Below are 16,891 nucleotides of genomic sequence, written 5' to 3' on the forward strand. Positions count from 1 at the left end.
ACAAACTTTTTTATTTAGTTTTTTTTATCCTAATGTCAAGCTGTGATACACATTCTAAATATATGTAGTAATGCTCACTGAAGTCAGAATTCCTGTCAGTGTAATATAATTTGCCACAGTGTATTAGTGACTGTTAATTAACTTTTCATTGGCACACAGCATTGATTAGTGACTTAGCTTATCTTCAGGAGAAGAGCACAAAGTTACGAAGCTTGATGTCATTTACTTTAAGGGAGGAGTGGGGATTATCTTGCATGCTTTAGTTTCAGAAGCAAAAAGCTGCTTATCAGAACACAGAGATTTGGGTATACAGAGATACAGCTAAGAAGGTATATCCTTTCACTATTATGGTCAGATGTAGGGCTCCCATAGCTGGCTACTAATAGCTCTCCTGTCATTGTTAGATACCCACTTTGACCTTTAGGTATCAGTGGCCAGCTGAAGTGATGAGTTAAAATGGTGGTGCTCCATGCGTGTTTTTTCTCTCTTATCCTTTCCCCTTTCCCAGTTTCTACTATTGGTGTTTATATTGTATGTGGCACTGGTGGAGATGGTGAGAGCCGAAGAGTGCATCATTCCTGTTGAATCCAGAGTACTACTGGTACAATACTTTTAGCCTATTCCTCTGGGGGGAAAAAGCGAAAGAGAAGCCAATAAAAACCACTGTCTTGTGCAGACTTTGCCAACATCCCCAAATCTGACATAGCCACCTCTTATAATGATTTCCTACTCTTATCCTTCAAAAAGTCCTCTCCAGAGAAGCTCTCTCACCCTGTTAGAAATGAGATTTCTGGTTGGCTAGGGTATTCACCTCAGTCAGGCACAACCCACCACTCTAGTCAGGGCAAATAAGTTACAATTCAAAGATAACCTTTGCTCACCCTCTGGTACCTTGGCTCAGAGCAGCAGGCTTATCAGGGGCAATGCGTAAAGGGTTTGTGCAACACACTCACACAGAAACACAATGAATACACCACAAAAGAGATTCCACATGGATTATATAAACATATATAGATTATATTGTACATAAAACATAGACCAAAATGACATGAATCATAAGTACTGTGCATACTATGCAAATTCTAACATAGTTCTTATTATCCTGTCAATGCAAGAATCAGAACGACATATGTTACAACATCAGGGCGTGAAATGCAGCAGTTTGGTTAGAAGAAAAATACATAAATCACCAAATATTACGAGTAGTACATAAATCACGCAATGTCACCGTAAGCACAATAAGCCCACATAGGCACTGCTCACCTGCGCTCTTATTAGTAAGGTAACAGTAGATTTGTGAACCTCCTGGAGAATGAGTGTGTTTAGGTAGCAACTGTAGGATTAAGGAGCACCTGGGAACCTATTAGCTATAATACTCTAATTTACAGGCGTTCAAATGTAACACCTCTGTGTAGCGATCAGGGCCTCCGTCGTGGATCGACCCCCTAATGTATGAGCATGAATCAAGTGTTCCAAGGTATGTCTCGAATTTGGTGGGGGACACAATGTGAATTCCCAAGAGGAGACCACGCTGGATCCCCCGCATGCAAGATTGGCAAGTGCAGCTGCCAGCAAGTGCACAGGGCAGCTGCTGCAGTTTCAGAGATCAAGGCAGAATACGGACGGGTGAGACCTACCTTGGTCTCTACTGTCTGCCCACGTCCCTGCGCCTGTAAGACAAAGCAGCGAGGCCTACTGGGCGATGTCGGCAGGCCTTGCACATCTGGCCCACGCTGCTAGGGAAAGACTTGTGCTGGGACCCGGCTTAAAAAGATGCAGGGGGGATTGGGGAACAAACACTGCTCCCGACCACCAGCGGTGTTTGTGCTAAGACCATGAATCCATTCCCACTTACCAGTCCAGACATGCTGCTTCCAGTGTACTCCTCACGAGAGGGGAAAGCGCACCCTTGGTTCATACATATAGTGCACTGGTCTCGGCGAGAAGTGAAGGCACTCCAGACGTGCAGATAACTAAACCAGTAGCTATCACTGGGAGTCCCTGGGGAAATGATGAAGCTCTCACCATGCGCTACGTTTAAAACACCAGGAGCGGTAAACAGTGCTCCCCACATGCTAAGTTTGGAGAAGCAAGGAGCAGTACACAGCGCTTGGGAGAATACTTGGGGGGCACACAGCTAGCAGCAAGCAGACAGGCCAGCACATACAGATCCTTAGCAGAGTGGCAGTCCCTCCAGCAGCCCATGAGGCAGCAGACCAGCACAACAAAGTAGGTAGCCCTAATGGCGGTCCTTCTGGCAGCACAGCATTACTCTGGTCCACCATGTAGAGCCAGCAGCATCTGGTTAGAAGTCGCATGCAGTGCCTAAAATCATGGGGTCAAAGCCCCTGTATTTGTACTTGTACTCCTACATTTCTTTGATGTAGGGGGTAACTTCACAAGAAATCTTAGAAGGGCACAACAATCCCTTTCAACCCAGCCCTGTCTCCAGACGTCAGTTGGGGGTAAACCAGCCCTTTGTGTGAGGGCAGGACACAGCCTAACAGTATGACCACCCTCTCCCAGCCCAGGAAGACCATAAGTATGCAGATGAATGCAGGTGTAATCCCGGTCACATCCATCCCTTCCTGTGTTGTGGCTGTCTGGAAAGTATGCATCAAGTATAGCTGTCATCCAAGCCTACACCTGGATTGGAGTCAGGCTGCAAAGCAAAAAGTCATAAACACAGAGAAATGCCCACTTTCTAAAAGTGGCATTTCTAAAATTGTAATGTAAAATCCAACTACACCAGTTAGCAGAGTTTATCACTACCATTCCGAACATACCAAAAATGGCAACGCCACTCCTTTCAGATCAAAAATTACCACGTAAAAGTTTATAAGGCAATTCCCAATTTTACCCTATGAGAGGAGTAGGTCACACAGTAGTGAGAACTAAAATAGGCTGTTTGTCACTACAAGGACATACCACACAATGAAAACACATGTCCTACCTTTTACTTACACAGCACCCTGTCCATAGAACTACCAAGGGCCTACCTTAGGGGCGACCTGTGTGTAATAAAAGGTACGTTTAAATGCCAAGTCAAAGTGGCAGTAAACTACATATGCGGACCCTGCAGTGGCAAGCCTCAGACAGGTTTGAAAGGCTATGTCTGTGTGTGTGGCACAAGCTGTGCTGCCGGTCCACTGGTTAATTTCAAGAGACAGTGGTCCCTTCCAAGGTTATTTTTTACATTCCTATGTACCACAATATAACAATGAAGATTGGGTATATGCATGTCTGAAATTGACAACTTTAAAGATTTATTCAAAATACAACAAAACAAAACTTAAATTGGTGAGTGGGTGGGACGTGACGGGGTATTGGGCAAACAGCCGATTTCCTTAATACAGGCAGGTGACTTTTAGTGTAAAATATAAATTGAACATAGTCACAATCAAAGATGCATCTTGTACTCCACAAATAATACGAATTAAAAGTTTAGAGTTAAGATGTGAGAGTCGACAACGTTTGATCCCTAACATGATCAGGGAATCATCATCTGGATTAAGCAATAAAACAAGTGCATGGGAAGTTGCTATGTAGCCAGTAGTTGGACAATATGGCGATCAGTAGAACAGATGGTCGTCACGGAGTGATCGACAATTAAGGTGCGGCTGCAGTAAGGTCAGAGCGAGTGACCTAATTGCAGGGATGATGCCGAGGAACGATTAATTTGGCGCTACAGGACAGTAGTCGGTAGCGTAAGAATAGGAGTGATTTAATTGCCTGCCGCCAGATCCGCAGTGGCGAGAGGGTTACATCCGTAGTTAGGCGTGCAGAGGGGTGAGGGGTCCCGTTGAGAGTTCTGCCTCATTGGATCTGTTTGGAATTCTAATTAGTGTTGGCATGCTTAGGTGATCTAATCCTTGTTTTGTGCTGGTGCTTGCTTCTGTAGAGTTAAGATATTCCTACATAGTGATGACTTTTCCCTGTATTCTACCATTCTGTGTCTGCCCGCCTTTATTTCCCCTTTCTGCCCTCCATTTGCCTTACCATGAGCTTGATCTGGAAACTGTTGCATAGAGCAGACAGGCATCCATCCTGGAAGTGTGGATTGTATGGTAGGCTTTGACTAATGAAGAGACTGTGGATTGTGACCATATAAACATGTTAAATTCTTTTAATAAAGAAAAAACATGTAAAGATATAAAGGCATATGAGCTAAACAAATTGACCGCAGGACAACATACCTTGAAGCAGTCTAAAGGACATTCATCTATTTTATTGTAAGTTAAATAGTTATAGATAAGAAATGTCAGCATGTATGTAACTAAATAGCACCAGAAGGGAATGAGGAGTGGATATGCACATTGTCAGTTCCCCAACATCTTAGGTAGTTCCTGGCATGTTGAAATCGGTATAAGTAAGAGTAAGAAGCAGTGGGAGGACAGGTCGAAGTTTGGTAAACTGCATAAATGCTAACTACCAAAGATTCGCTCAGCAGAGAGCTAGGGATGTTAACAAAGAATAGTTGGTAGAGTTCATGACGGGCAGTGTCTGTGGAATAGTAGGGTTTTCAACTCTCTCTTGAAGGAGTCAATGCCTGGATTCGTTTGTATCTTGGGTGGAAAGTAGTTCCAGATCCTCACAGTGCTTCCAATGAAGGTGTGAGCAAGTGTCAGCTGTTTCTTGAAGAGAGAAGTTTCTAAGTGCAGGAAATGTATAGTTCTCAGAATTCATCTGGTTTATTGTAAAGGTATTTGTGAACGATACAGCCCAGCATGAAGATACTTTGTTTCACTAGCCATTGAAGAGTGATAAGTACAGGTGTGATGTGCTCAAAGTGTTTGCTGTTTGCTGCCGTATAAAGGGTAACCTTTAAACGAGGGAGGTGTTTTTTCAGGAATGCCAGATAGTAGGAACACCCCATCATCTAATGTAGAGAGAACCAGGCTTTGAAACACTGATTCCAAGATGCAGAGATACCTCATAGCAGTATTTGTTGATTGGCACTTCTTGCTTGTGCATTCATATGGGTTTACCTATTGAGTTAAATCTTGACAGCTCAATAATAGCTATTAGAAGATAGGAATTTATTTATTTATTTATTTTTAAAGTTTTATATAGCGCGAACAAGATCTTTGCAGATATCAGAGCGCTTTACAGAAACAGTAGGTAGGATAAACAAACTGTTGAAAACAGTATACTAATCGGTAGGGAGTGAGTTGCCAATAGGGTAATAATCGCACAAGAGTATGCACGCTAATAACAATCAAGAAGTAATAATATTGCACAAGAGTATGCACACTAATAACAATCAAGAAGTAATAATATTGAAGCCATGCAATGTCGACTCGAATAAGATTATAGCACCCCAGAGGGAGAGTAAACACGCTGTTGAAAACTGAATAGTAGGCAATAGTGAGTGGATTGCAGTTAGTAAGTCACTCAGGTCATAGTGTGCAGACCTAATAAACAATCTGGAAACCAAATAATAAAGCATCCGTGCAAAGATTTTGGTCCAGTAGCAGTCATAAAAGAGTCAAAACATAGATAAGCATTCGGGTAGCCGATGAAATAGGAGCCATGTACTGTGATTGTTCCAGTAACAGTAGGGTTCAGGTGAACTTAGCCATAAGGATGGCTTTTACCTCTTTCTTGAAGAGTACAGAGGAGGGGATAAGCCTAGTTTCTGGCGGGAGCGCATTCCAGATCCTGGGTGCCATTCCTGAGAAGGAGCGTTTGTATGTTTTTTCCTTCCGGAATCTACGAGGTTTCAGGAGGAGATTCTTTGTACTTCTGTTGGACCTTGAGCTTCCTGATATAGTCAGCTTGTGAGTGAGGTAGTTGGGTGACTTGTGGTGTACGGCCGAGTGTGTCATACAGGCAATTTTCAGCTGGACTCTGGCTTCAAAAGGCAGCCAGTTCAGGGCTTTTAAGTCAGGGGATATGTGTGAGTGTTTTCTAGAACCAGTGATGAGTCTCGCGGCCGCTTTCAAGGAGGCGCGTAGGGGCGCCGTTGTTGTTAGGGGGAGCCCGCTGAGAGCCACAATTCCGTAGTCTATGCGAGGAATGACTAGGGCTTGTACGAATGAATGTTGAAGACTCCATTGAAAACAAGTTCTGTAAATGGAGAAATCAGCAACCTTATTTCTATACTTTTCAGAAAAGGCAATACAATCAATTAATCAAACTGCCCGAGCCCTTACCAGTAAAGGTATTTGGTTACAGGCTGGGGTTGCTGAAAAATCCTTATTGTCACAGCCCAGCGCACCTCAAATCATATTTCTAGAAATTGGGAAAACCTTGCTGTTAAAAATCTCCCCCCAAATTATCACCAGAGTACCCATTTAATTCATTCAGTGCCATGCTGAGGGTCCGATCAAAAGAATCTTCTATGTTTGTTTAATGAGGTTTACAGTTATTATGATAAAAGTTAATAACAACACAGTAGGAGGTTTTAGTGTCACTGCAGATAAAGTTTCACAAACCAATTTACACAGCACTTTTAAATGATATTTTAAAATGGGTTACGGCCTTTTGATCTTTTCATTGGAGATTTGCACTGAAATGTCGGTCCTACCTCAGGCATATTCAAAATGGAAAGCTCTTCCTTTCGTAGATGCTACCTGTATCATGTCCAGGTGTATTTAAATCCTTTGACATCCCATTGTTTAATGTACTAACTATCTACAATATTATCCTTCTTCTTATTTAGCAGTGAAAGAACCATGGATCTCATCCTGGAGATGTGTAATACCAATGCCATTCACTGGTGTGGAGTATCAGGACGACAGCTCGGAAAACTAAGCCCAAGTTCATCCCTTCATCTTATGCTCACGCTGCTGTCATCAGTCCAGGGGCTGCAGGTAAGACCATGCTTTCATCTGCTGGATAGGATGATGATGTGGAACACATAATAATTGCATAAACATTCAAACTTAAGCGGTCAAATCTATGATGAGCTCAAGAGTCACCAGTGTAAGTATAATGTCTCCCTTTGTCAGTGTCACCCAGATGTAGTGAAGACGTAGCTGTGCCTGGAAGTAAGTTGTTTGAGGGCTATTACAGTAACCAGCCTGCAGACAGTAATGGTCCAGGTGCTGCAGTAGAACCAAACGGTGCCTCTTGAGGTCTTACCGACGGGCAACAAGAAGGAAATTGAAACTTAAGCTGATGTCGAGTCTGTTCTTGGTAAGAAAGATAGTAATTGCTTGGCTGCAGCCACAAAGGTCTAGAATGAAGCATTGGCTCAGCTCGGGTTTCTTCAGAAATGGGGGTTGTTGAAAGGCAAACACTTGAAGATAACATGAACAGACAAACGTCACAGGATCTACTAGACTGGGAGGATGCTGCTGCACCTGGCAGGCCAGCAGGCAGCCTTGCCCAGGCAACCACCCTCCACTCAAGATGCACACTGGCCCTGCAGGTGGAGATGGGCCACTTCAGTGGAGATGTGGCCAGGGATCTGCAGCGAATGACTGCTGGTTTTGAGGGAATACAAACCTCCAGTCTTGTTACTGGGGTAATGAGAGGGGTTCAACCACTGGAGAGCCTAGGAGCAGTAGCAGGCAACCCACATCCCCAAAGAGTAAAACACACCAAGTACCTCGAAGAGGCATGAACATTGCATGTGTACCATGCTATTGTCCCCATGGGCCATTGTTGGCGGTGGAGTAACCGCTCTTTGTCAAAAACAATTTGATTATGTTGCCCATGAATGACATGTTGTCCTACAGTTTTTTACTTAATACCCTGATATTTAAGGGTTTGCCAATTTTCAAAATCTACTGCTAGTTTTGTCATTTGTGGAGGATGTTCTGTAAATGGATGCATCTTACCGTGAAAAAAATTGTCTGGCTATGTGGTCCCTGCGTCATGTCCCCTCTGCTGCTCTATTTTGCTTGTGTGGGTTTCAGGCAGGTGGGCCTAGGTCATCATCCTCTGGTCTGAATCAGACACCTCCATGGGTAGGCCCCTCCTGCAAGCAATGTTGTGAAGAATTGCACATGTTGCAACAATTTTGACGCTGTTATAGGATTATACTGCAAGACCCCTTCTTTTATGAAGGCACCGGAATCGCGATTTCAGTATGCCGAAGGTGCGTTGTGTCACTCTCCTTGTGCGTCTGTGTGCACTGTTGTACTGTCGCTCATGTGGGTTGTTGGGATTCAGATAGGGCGTGACGATCCATGGCCACGAGGCATACGCACTGTCACCTGGTGAGATAACAACAGAGAGTAATGTTTGCACTGATACATTTCACTTTTATTCACCACATTGCATTACCCAGTAGGTATTCTTCATCAAAGTCCCCCTTTCTAGTCGCTGGTGAATGCCGCTGCTGCGAAAGGTGTAGGAGTCATGGATGCTCCCTTGAAATTTTGCCACAATGTCCTTGGTGATGTGTTGTACTTTACAGACAACCTGAATGTTTAGTGAATGTGTGTGTTTGCAGTTCCAGAATATGTATTCCAGGTGAGATGGGGGATATAGGGGCACATGGGGCCCATCTATGCAGCCAAATACCTGTGGAAATCTGGCTACCCTGCAAAATTGGGTTATTGTATTCTGAATTTCTACATTATCCCTGGGCAGGTAGATGTGTTTGAGTGTGTGTGGTGGATCATGGCATCACAGAACTTGCGGAAGAATCACAATAGCACACTCTGAGAAACCCCTCCGGCCACTGTGATGAGATTTTGGTTGCTACTAGTGGCTAATAGGTGGAGGGAGCACAACCCTGGACATGGGTGGATGGCATACCTGCGGAGCGTGCTGCTCTCAAGGAGTTGATTTAAGGTGTTGATTTGCTCCTGGATCACATTGCTACTAAGCCTGCATTGGTCATATATTTCTTTCTCTGTCTTGTCAAACATGGTCAGCCTGACTGAAGATCCTCTCCTGTTCCCAAAATTCGCCTCCTCCTTGCTAGCACTTACAGGGCCGCAATTGTTGGAAAGTCTTTGATGCTTTCTGGGCCTGTTTTTGTAGATTGGGCCCATTTACCACCGGATTTCAGTTTGTGATAAATAGCATATGCAAACGGGCTATTTTGTGGTTACTTGCCAATTGAGACTTGTCTGTACATGAAGGTTTGCAACTCGCTAGGTGGGCGCACAAATTCCGTCCGCAGATTTCTGTGAGTCGGTAATCTGTTGCATTGCAAAATCTGATTTATGACTGCTTGTCGTACATCATTTACATCCCATTTTGCATCCTCAGATCATTTTGCGATCATTTTTTGAGTCGCAAAACGGGCGTATATCTGGTCCATGGTATGCAGTTTCTTCCACTCAACCACAGTGCATTAGGTTGTTGGTTAATCTTTTTTTTAAACATTTTTATTGGCATTTATGATATGCAAAATAAAAATACAGAGACTTATCAATGTACTGGACATATTAATGAGAGCGGAGCATCTTAGCGGCTGGAAATGGATATTACCAACATTTATAACTTAAGCAGCTAACACATTTAACTCCTCTCATGTATTCTATTGATCATAACTGATATTACATCAACATTTGAAATTAGCATCCGGTTGCCCCATCATGGGATGCCGCCCATAGGACCCTTGAGGTATTCTGCGTTTCAGAATCTTTGATTACTGCCCGACCAATTACACCTGTCTATCAGGTCATGCAAGGGTCTACTGTACTTCCAGACCTTTGGGTTGCTCATGATATTGTCTAGTAACTTCGATGTGGGAGTCTGTAGTTGCCAACAAGAAAAAACACAAAAGAACTTCAACTGTCTCAGGGGTCTAGTAACAATGCCTGTGTAGTATTAGCAGGGAGTCTCAGAGAAATAAGACAGGGGTGCATTTAGTGGTCTGTAGTTTGGGGGGGGGGACAGCATGGGGCACCACCATTGCACTGTCCATAGATAAGTGTCTGGTGAGGCAAAAAGTGTACTGGGCCAGGGCGAAAGGGGATTGAACTTCTAGGTATCTGCGATTCTGACCCACAAGGAGGGAAAACATCGCCCTCAGGTGTTGCGGTTCATTGCTCCGTTTCAGTATGCAGCAGGCTCTTCTTTTGTATCCTCTGAGGACCTGTCTCTCCAGCCGGGGTATCCTGGTCTTCCCCCATTGCCTCCCCAGGGCGTTCTGATGATTCTAGTACTTCAGCCCACAGGCCTGCAATCGGGCGGCTACGACCTCCAAAGAAACCCTGTGGCTGCCGCTGTCCCAGATCAATTCCCTAAGAAGGGTGTCGAATTGTTTAAACCAGGAACCCGGCACCTTTAACGGAGATCAGTGAAAAAAAAAACCAATCTCAGCAACATGACCATTATGGACAACGAGATTCAGGCCATGATGAGTAGTTTCAGGGAGCGCCAAAAGGGGATGCAAGATTTTATAGACCTAAGTAAATTACCCAGGTTACCCTCCCGTAGGTCTTCCAAGGAGTGGAACGCTCAAATCTCCATATACCAGAAAGCTATATGCAACCAGATCAGGCCCTGAGGTATGTTTCCAGGCCTCTGAGCTTCTGATGTCATAGGGAATAGACACATCTTCGACCTATTTGCTTGGAGGCCACAGATTGTCACAAATTCGTCCAACACGGTCATTCGATGCGCAGCTCCTGACAGGCCGTCATCGAGATATAACTAAAGGTCATCGGCATATAGGGAAATTATATGTTCCCTGCCTTGTATCGTCACTCCAAACCCTCCCCCTCCCGGCGAGACCAGAAGCTCGATGGCCAGGGCAAGCAGATGTGGCAACAATGGGCACCGCTGTCTAGTTCTTCTGTAGACATTGTATTGCGAGGTGACGATGTGTCCCGTCTTGACACGTGCAGTGGGGCAGAGTATAATAGTTTAACCCATCTAACCAAGGGGTCACCAAAAAGCATGCATCAGATTGTTCATCGAGTGAAGTTTACAAGACAAAAGCACTAAAAATGCGAGATGAGAGAAGGTAGGCATGTCATGGTGCTGAGATAAGACCCAACATTAGCAAAGCTCACTGACCACTGTTTAAGAAACTGCTTTAGACCCAGATGTTAAGGTCTAAGGAGGGTGAAGACACAGGTAGCAAAAGGAAAACCGTTATTTGGCTCCTACCATGATGAAGTGAACAAAAATGTTTGTCCATTGGCTTTGGTGCTGAAAGTGATGCTTTCATTCCCTTAAATCCTTAAAGCCCATAGTGCTTCAGGGGAAGACCCCTGACATCAAATGTACAGCTGGGAAATGCAATAGGACATTCTGCCTAGTGAAGATTGAAAGGCTATGAAGCAGGCAAAACAAAAAAGACGCTAGTATCTACTAGGCCAAAAACACTTAAAGAGACAATCTGCCCTTTCAAAATGTATGATCGAGGTGAACATGAAAATAACAAATGTATTTCAACAAAATAGACAGTCTAAATTGGTTGATGTAAAAAAAAGATTACAGATCTTCCAGGTCCAAAAGAGTAAAACAAGATGACAAATACATCTTTTCAAAGTAGTAATCAAGCTGCATGTTATTTCAAAGGACAGACCAAGGCAGTGATGATATTGAGGAAAGTCCAATTCTAATCCACAATGGAGGTTTCAACACATGTGCCTGCAGAGGACCAGTGTGTTGAACATGTATACTGCCAGGATCCTACTAAAGAGGAGAGAGATGATGAAGGAAACATCTGAGATGATGCTACTTAATCATATCTGTCTAGACCATCATCTCCTAGTAATTTATTGACCTATTTTTCTGTCTGGAGAGAGCCTTGAGGATGAACCGGGTTTCTGTCAGAGGCGCCCAGTCTTTTGCAAAAGAGAAGTATGTCAGTCCTTTAAAATGCCAACAGTCTCCCCTAAATTTGAAGGCAAATGTAAGGCACCTGAGTGAAATCTGATATTTATTTTCAGTTAAGTCAAGGTAGCCACCTGATAAAGTAAAAGGTGAGAGGCAGTTGATAAGAAAATAGATATTTGTGTTTACAGAATTTCAATTTTTTTTCTTTAGCTACGTTATTATGAACACCAACATTTGGAAAAGGTAGAAGAAATATATAAACACCACACTGAAGTGTACTAAAAAAGAAAGTTGCTTTGTTTCAGGGAGGTAAAGCCATCTCCAACATGTGATTAAAGTCTGCCCTAGACTCAGTGGATACTGCTAGCCATTAGGAAAGCATAGGTTTAGTCATCAGAAGACATACCTGCCAAATCCGTTTATGGCCGCCTTGAACAAATTAAAAAATAGTAATGGCAAAGAGTGCAAAGTAGCGGACAATGTAGGCATGGAATATCAATGTCAGAAAAAGGAAGGCTAGTGGGTATGCACACTCCCAGCTGAGGTATCGCTTTCACCAATTTGCATATGTTCCATTGTATCTTCATTCTCTTGGCTGTGAGGTCAGCAAGCAATGCGTCAGCCATTTCATGTTGGAGAAGGAAGACAGTCGTAGAGGCTGTATGTATGCCTCCAAATGAATTTATGTACTTGCTGCCCACCCACACAAGTCCTCTTAAAATAAATCTGAGTATTTTTGATGCACAGTGAGCTAAAATAACTTCGAACAAATGGGTTCTACAAATCGTCCCTAAAGATTACTTCATAAAATTGATGATAAAACCAGCTATGGGCGGACCAAACATAAGGCCTGTAAAAAGGAACACTTTTCACTGCTGTTGGAAGATGTGGTGTTCCTATTTAAAACACCACATCAAGACATACACATTTTAGAATTTAAACATGTTTTTTTGTAGGTTGTGGTTAACACCCTTTGAACCTATGCATAATGCAAGTTTACTCTGCAGTATGTCCTAATCGCAATCGTCACTGAGACGGGATAGAGAACTGCAAGCATTTATATTGCAGCAACCATACTTTCAGATTGATCCTCGTAAAGTTGTCATGTATACTAATCAATCTATAAATCAAGAATTTATCCTAATGTTATCTCGGATTTCTTTTTTTTTTTTTTAAATTGTTTATTATTGATGCAAAGGGAGGTAATCATAGTATATACAGATAAAAGGAAAAGACTCTGAACAGAACAGGGTGGTAATCAAATCCCATAATATCCATTGACCAAAATTAATACATCAGCAACATATGAAACTGGAAAATCATATTTAAATTATTAATCCTTAAGTACCTTATGCCAAATAGTTTAGAATTTCTGGATAGCGCGTATACCTCTGGTTTTTGCCACAGCTTTTTCCCTTTCACAGATGTCAACCAACATGGACCACCATTCTACAGAGCTACTAGGTTTAGGGGAGATCCAAGCCCTGGCAATCGTGAGCCTTGCATTAATTAATAAGATGGCAAAAAATGCACAACGTTCAGGGCTAGGGTCAATCTTAAACCCATCATTATCTTCTGTGTAGTAAATCTTAATTCTAGACCCAGTCTGTCTCTACAAACATGGCTAATATCCTCCCAAAATCTCCAGATCGACGGGCATGTAGCAAACGTGTACTATGTCGGCTGCAGTGGCTCCGCATATGGGAAATTTTGTTTTTTCATCCAGGGCTTGGTCGCCTCTTTTTGTCTGCCAACTTGCTATCTTCTTGGGAGTATAGTATAGCATACACAGTGTCTTGAAATGTTGAAGCTTTAGATTGACTGACACTATTGCCTCTTTTAATGTAGTAAATGCATCCTTGATCACTACAGCAGATATATCTGACCCCAAAATGCAGCTCCACTTCAGCGCAAGCTGTACACATGGAACTATTCTAGGCTGTGTAAGATGTTGGTCAGCAATACGTATTGAATGTTAAGGGAGTGCTTTGTGAATAAATGTCAGAATGTCATGTGCAGAAATTGATACAAGCCCTTGCGCCCTCAGGAAAAAATCTCTGATCTGCAAATACTTATAATAGAAATGTTGAGGGAGTGAAAATGTATTTTGGGGAATTTGAAAGGTCTTAAAACCAGTAGTGTCATATAAATGACCAAGTCTCTCCACCTCATATATAGCCCAGCTTTTTGCAAATTTATCCTTAAAGAACTCGGGCAGAAATGGATTGTCCCAAAGAGGGAACATATGAAAAGTTGGAAGCGAATAGCCAAGAACGATATCCCGCCAAATAGTGACTGTGTCTCTGATAGTCTTAAACCGAACACGTTTATAGTAATTCGAATGGTGTGTGTGTATGTGTGTGTGTGGGGGTGTGTGTGTGTGTGTGTGTGTGTGTCGCTGAGATAAGTTGTTACTTGACATAAGCCTGCTATGGGTCTAACAGGCTTAAAATTAACAATCATGAATGTCTTACTGGTATTTAATTTATAACCAGAGAATGAGCCAAAAATGTGTGCCTCTTCCTTAATAATTTCTAGAGAGGCTGCTGGATCAGCTGTGAAGATCACCATGTCGTTTGCGAAAGCTGGAACCTTAAGTACGGAGGATCCAGAGCATAGTGGTATAATTCTATCATTGATCATCAAAGTTCGTATTAGAGGCTCAATGTAGAGAGTGAACAAGAGTGGGGACAGGGGACAACCCTGCCTTGTCCCTCTATATATACGAAAGGGCAATGGGCCTAAATAGCTCGGTTTAGCCTGCGGTGTGCAATATAAGGCCCGGTCCCACGTAAGGAATCGGCCAGTTATTCCAAAGGCAGTAAGAGTAGACAATAAACAACCCCAAACAACGCAGTCAAAGCCTTTCCGCGTCTAAAAGTATCATGCCTAAGTTGCTCCCACGCTGTTGATTCCACTAGTCATCGCACCATCGTTAGAATGCCCAAAGTTAGGGCAGCAATTCTGGAATTAGCATGTATACGTAAATTTAGGGATATATGGTGAGCTATATCCAGGTCTCTTAGGCTTTACTTATTATTCATGCCCACACAGGCAGTATTCCCGAATCGATATGGTGTGGGCCCATGATCAAATCCTTAAGACGGCGAGGATCGAGCTGTGTCCTAAAATCACTTCGGACCAAAGCCCTTTAAATCTTAGCTTTCAAACTTGTCCGACAATCAAAACTAGATGTTCCTACAAAATCCGGAAAGTCTATCAGACGCTCAATACCCACTCCAAGACCACTATTCACAAAACACGGGAGACATGATTCGCCGGCCCTCACAGACGACGACTGGGCCGAAGCGTTGGCTAGCCCTCGGTATGCCGCCGTCTCTACCAGGTATCGGCTAATCCGATTTAAATACCTCCACAGGATATACTAAACTCTTCTTCGGCTATGGAAAATGGGGGCAATCCAGTACCGGTCAGTCTCCGCTGCGGTACAGATGAGGGGTATTTCCTTCACACAGTGTGAGGCGGTGGGGCCCTGCAGATATTCTGGTAATGCATGTGGTCATGCTTAGGTCATGTCCTGGCGTGGGATATTCCAGTGGATCCAAGATTAGCTCTCTTACACAGCACGGAGGACATTGGGGGAACCGTTATAAGAGACGCCTCTTGTTTTTGGGCCTCACTTTAGCTAAGTGTGACATAGCACAGCATTGGAAGGACGAGTCCCCACCCAGGTTAACTAACTGGAAAAAGGCACTGGACAGCAGAAATGTTTGTATTTCCGACAAGGGGGTGTCCTCAGAAGCACAGGAAGATTTTGGTCTGTGTGGGCCAAGTACAGGGGTATAGATCTGCCTCTCATGGCACAGTCCGCTGCTCGTGAGCCTATTGAACTTTGGTGGTGAATAATTTACCTGGCTAAATTTATTGTTAAAAAGACATGGCCTGGAATTTCCTTGATGCATGCATATTTTGTTTCCTAAGAGTGTACGGTGCGTATTAGGGGGGCGAGGGGATACATGTTTCTCCAGGTCTGATGTTCTGCAGACTTTGGGGGAGGGGGGGTTATATGGTATCCAGAAATATATATTTTATGCATTTCTTCTGTACTTTGCTTGTTGGGCTCAGCCCCTCTGGTATGTTGAAAAATGTAATAAAATCTGTTAAAACAAAAAACTAGACGTTCCTTCTCTTTTCCTCAATACTTAATTTCAGATAATCAGTATAATGTACATATGGAAGGACTCTTGGTAGAATTTCTCCAAAACAATATGAACTCTACACATTTTTGTAATCTCTGGGATTCAGTGAAAGCCTACATCAGAGGCTTTACTCAACAGTTTATTTGGAGAGGGAATAAAGCTAAAGAGGCTGCAATCAAAACAGTTTGTGAGCTACTTGCCAATTTGGAAAGATCTCACACTATTGCTGTTAAAGATAATGAACCGAGCCAACTCCAATTCTATTCTGATCTGGTCTCAGCCCGAGCTTTAGTTGGTCGTTCTTTATGGGAGAAAGTTGCAGCGAATTACAATAAACTTTGATCTTCTAAATATGAATATGGTGAACAGGTGGGGGAAGATATTCGCTGATCAATTGTCCGATAAAAAAGCTAAAAACTCAACTAAGGCAATTAAAGGGACTGATAACACGCTTTTCACAAGGACTAATTTGATCCTCAAACAGTTTACAAGATACAATGAAACGTTATATGCCGAATCTGATTTGAAAAATCCTGAGGAACTGTAAGTATTTAGGCAGAGCAGCTCTTCCCTCCTTACAGGAGGAGGCTGCTTTGCAACTGACCTCTGAAGTCTCTCAGGAGTAATTATTTATATATTTGTCGGCATTACCACTTGGCAAAGCTGCGGGAGATGACTCAATACCTGTGGAATTTTATAAACAGTTTAAGAACATTGTGTTACCTGTGTTTGCTAAGGTCATACAAGAGATCAGCACCACAGGGACCACTCCTCCAACATGGGACATCTCTAATATTGTTTTTTTTTTAATGGCAAGCCTCCTGATAATGCAGTTCGTACCAGTCTATTTCGCTCATTAACATGCATGCCAAACTTTATGCCAATGTGCTGGCTAACCATCTGGCTCCCTTGATGCCGGGTCTGGTCTCAGGATAGCAACATGGCTTTATAGTGGGCCGAGGAACTACTGTAAACACTAACACTGCGATCACTGCCTTTGATTATGCTAATCTCGGATTTCCATATCAATTAGA

The 16,891-nt window shown here is 43.1% G+C and overlaps 1 protein-coding gene across 2 annotated transcripts in view; it reads left to right on the top strand.

Annotated features, from left to right (window-relative positions):
• The window catches only part of TRAPPC13 (trafficking protein particle complex subunit 13), a 373,612-nt gene that overhangs the window by 345,464 nt on the left and 11,257 nt on the right, over nt 1-16,891 (top strand). For both annotated transcript variants that reach the window (XM_086960695.1, XM_086960696.1), the window contains one exon: nt 6,665-6,815. In XM_086960695.1, coding sequence (XP_086816821.1) covers nt 6,665-6,815 — 151 coding nt within the window. The remainder of the gene's footprint in view (nt 1-6,664; nt 6,816-16,891) is intronic.

Source organism: Lissotriton vulgaris, chromosome 3_1, assembly GCF_964263255.1.
Source record: "Lissotriton vulgaris chromosome 3_1, aLisVul1.2, whole genome shotgun sequence".
Classification (NCBI taxonomy): Eukaryota; Metazoa; Chordata; class Amphibia; order Caudata; family Salamandridae; genus Lissotriton; species Lissotriton vulgaris.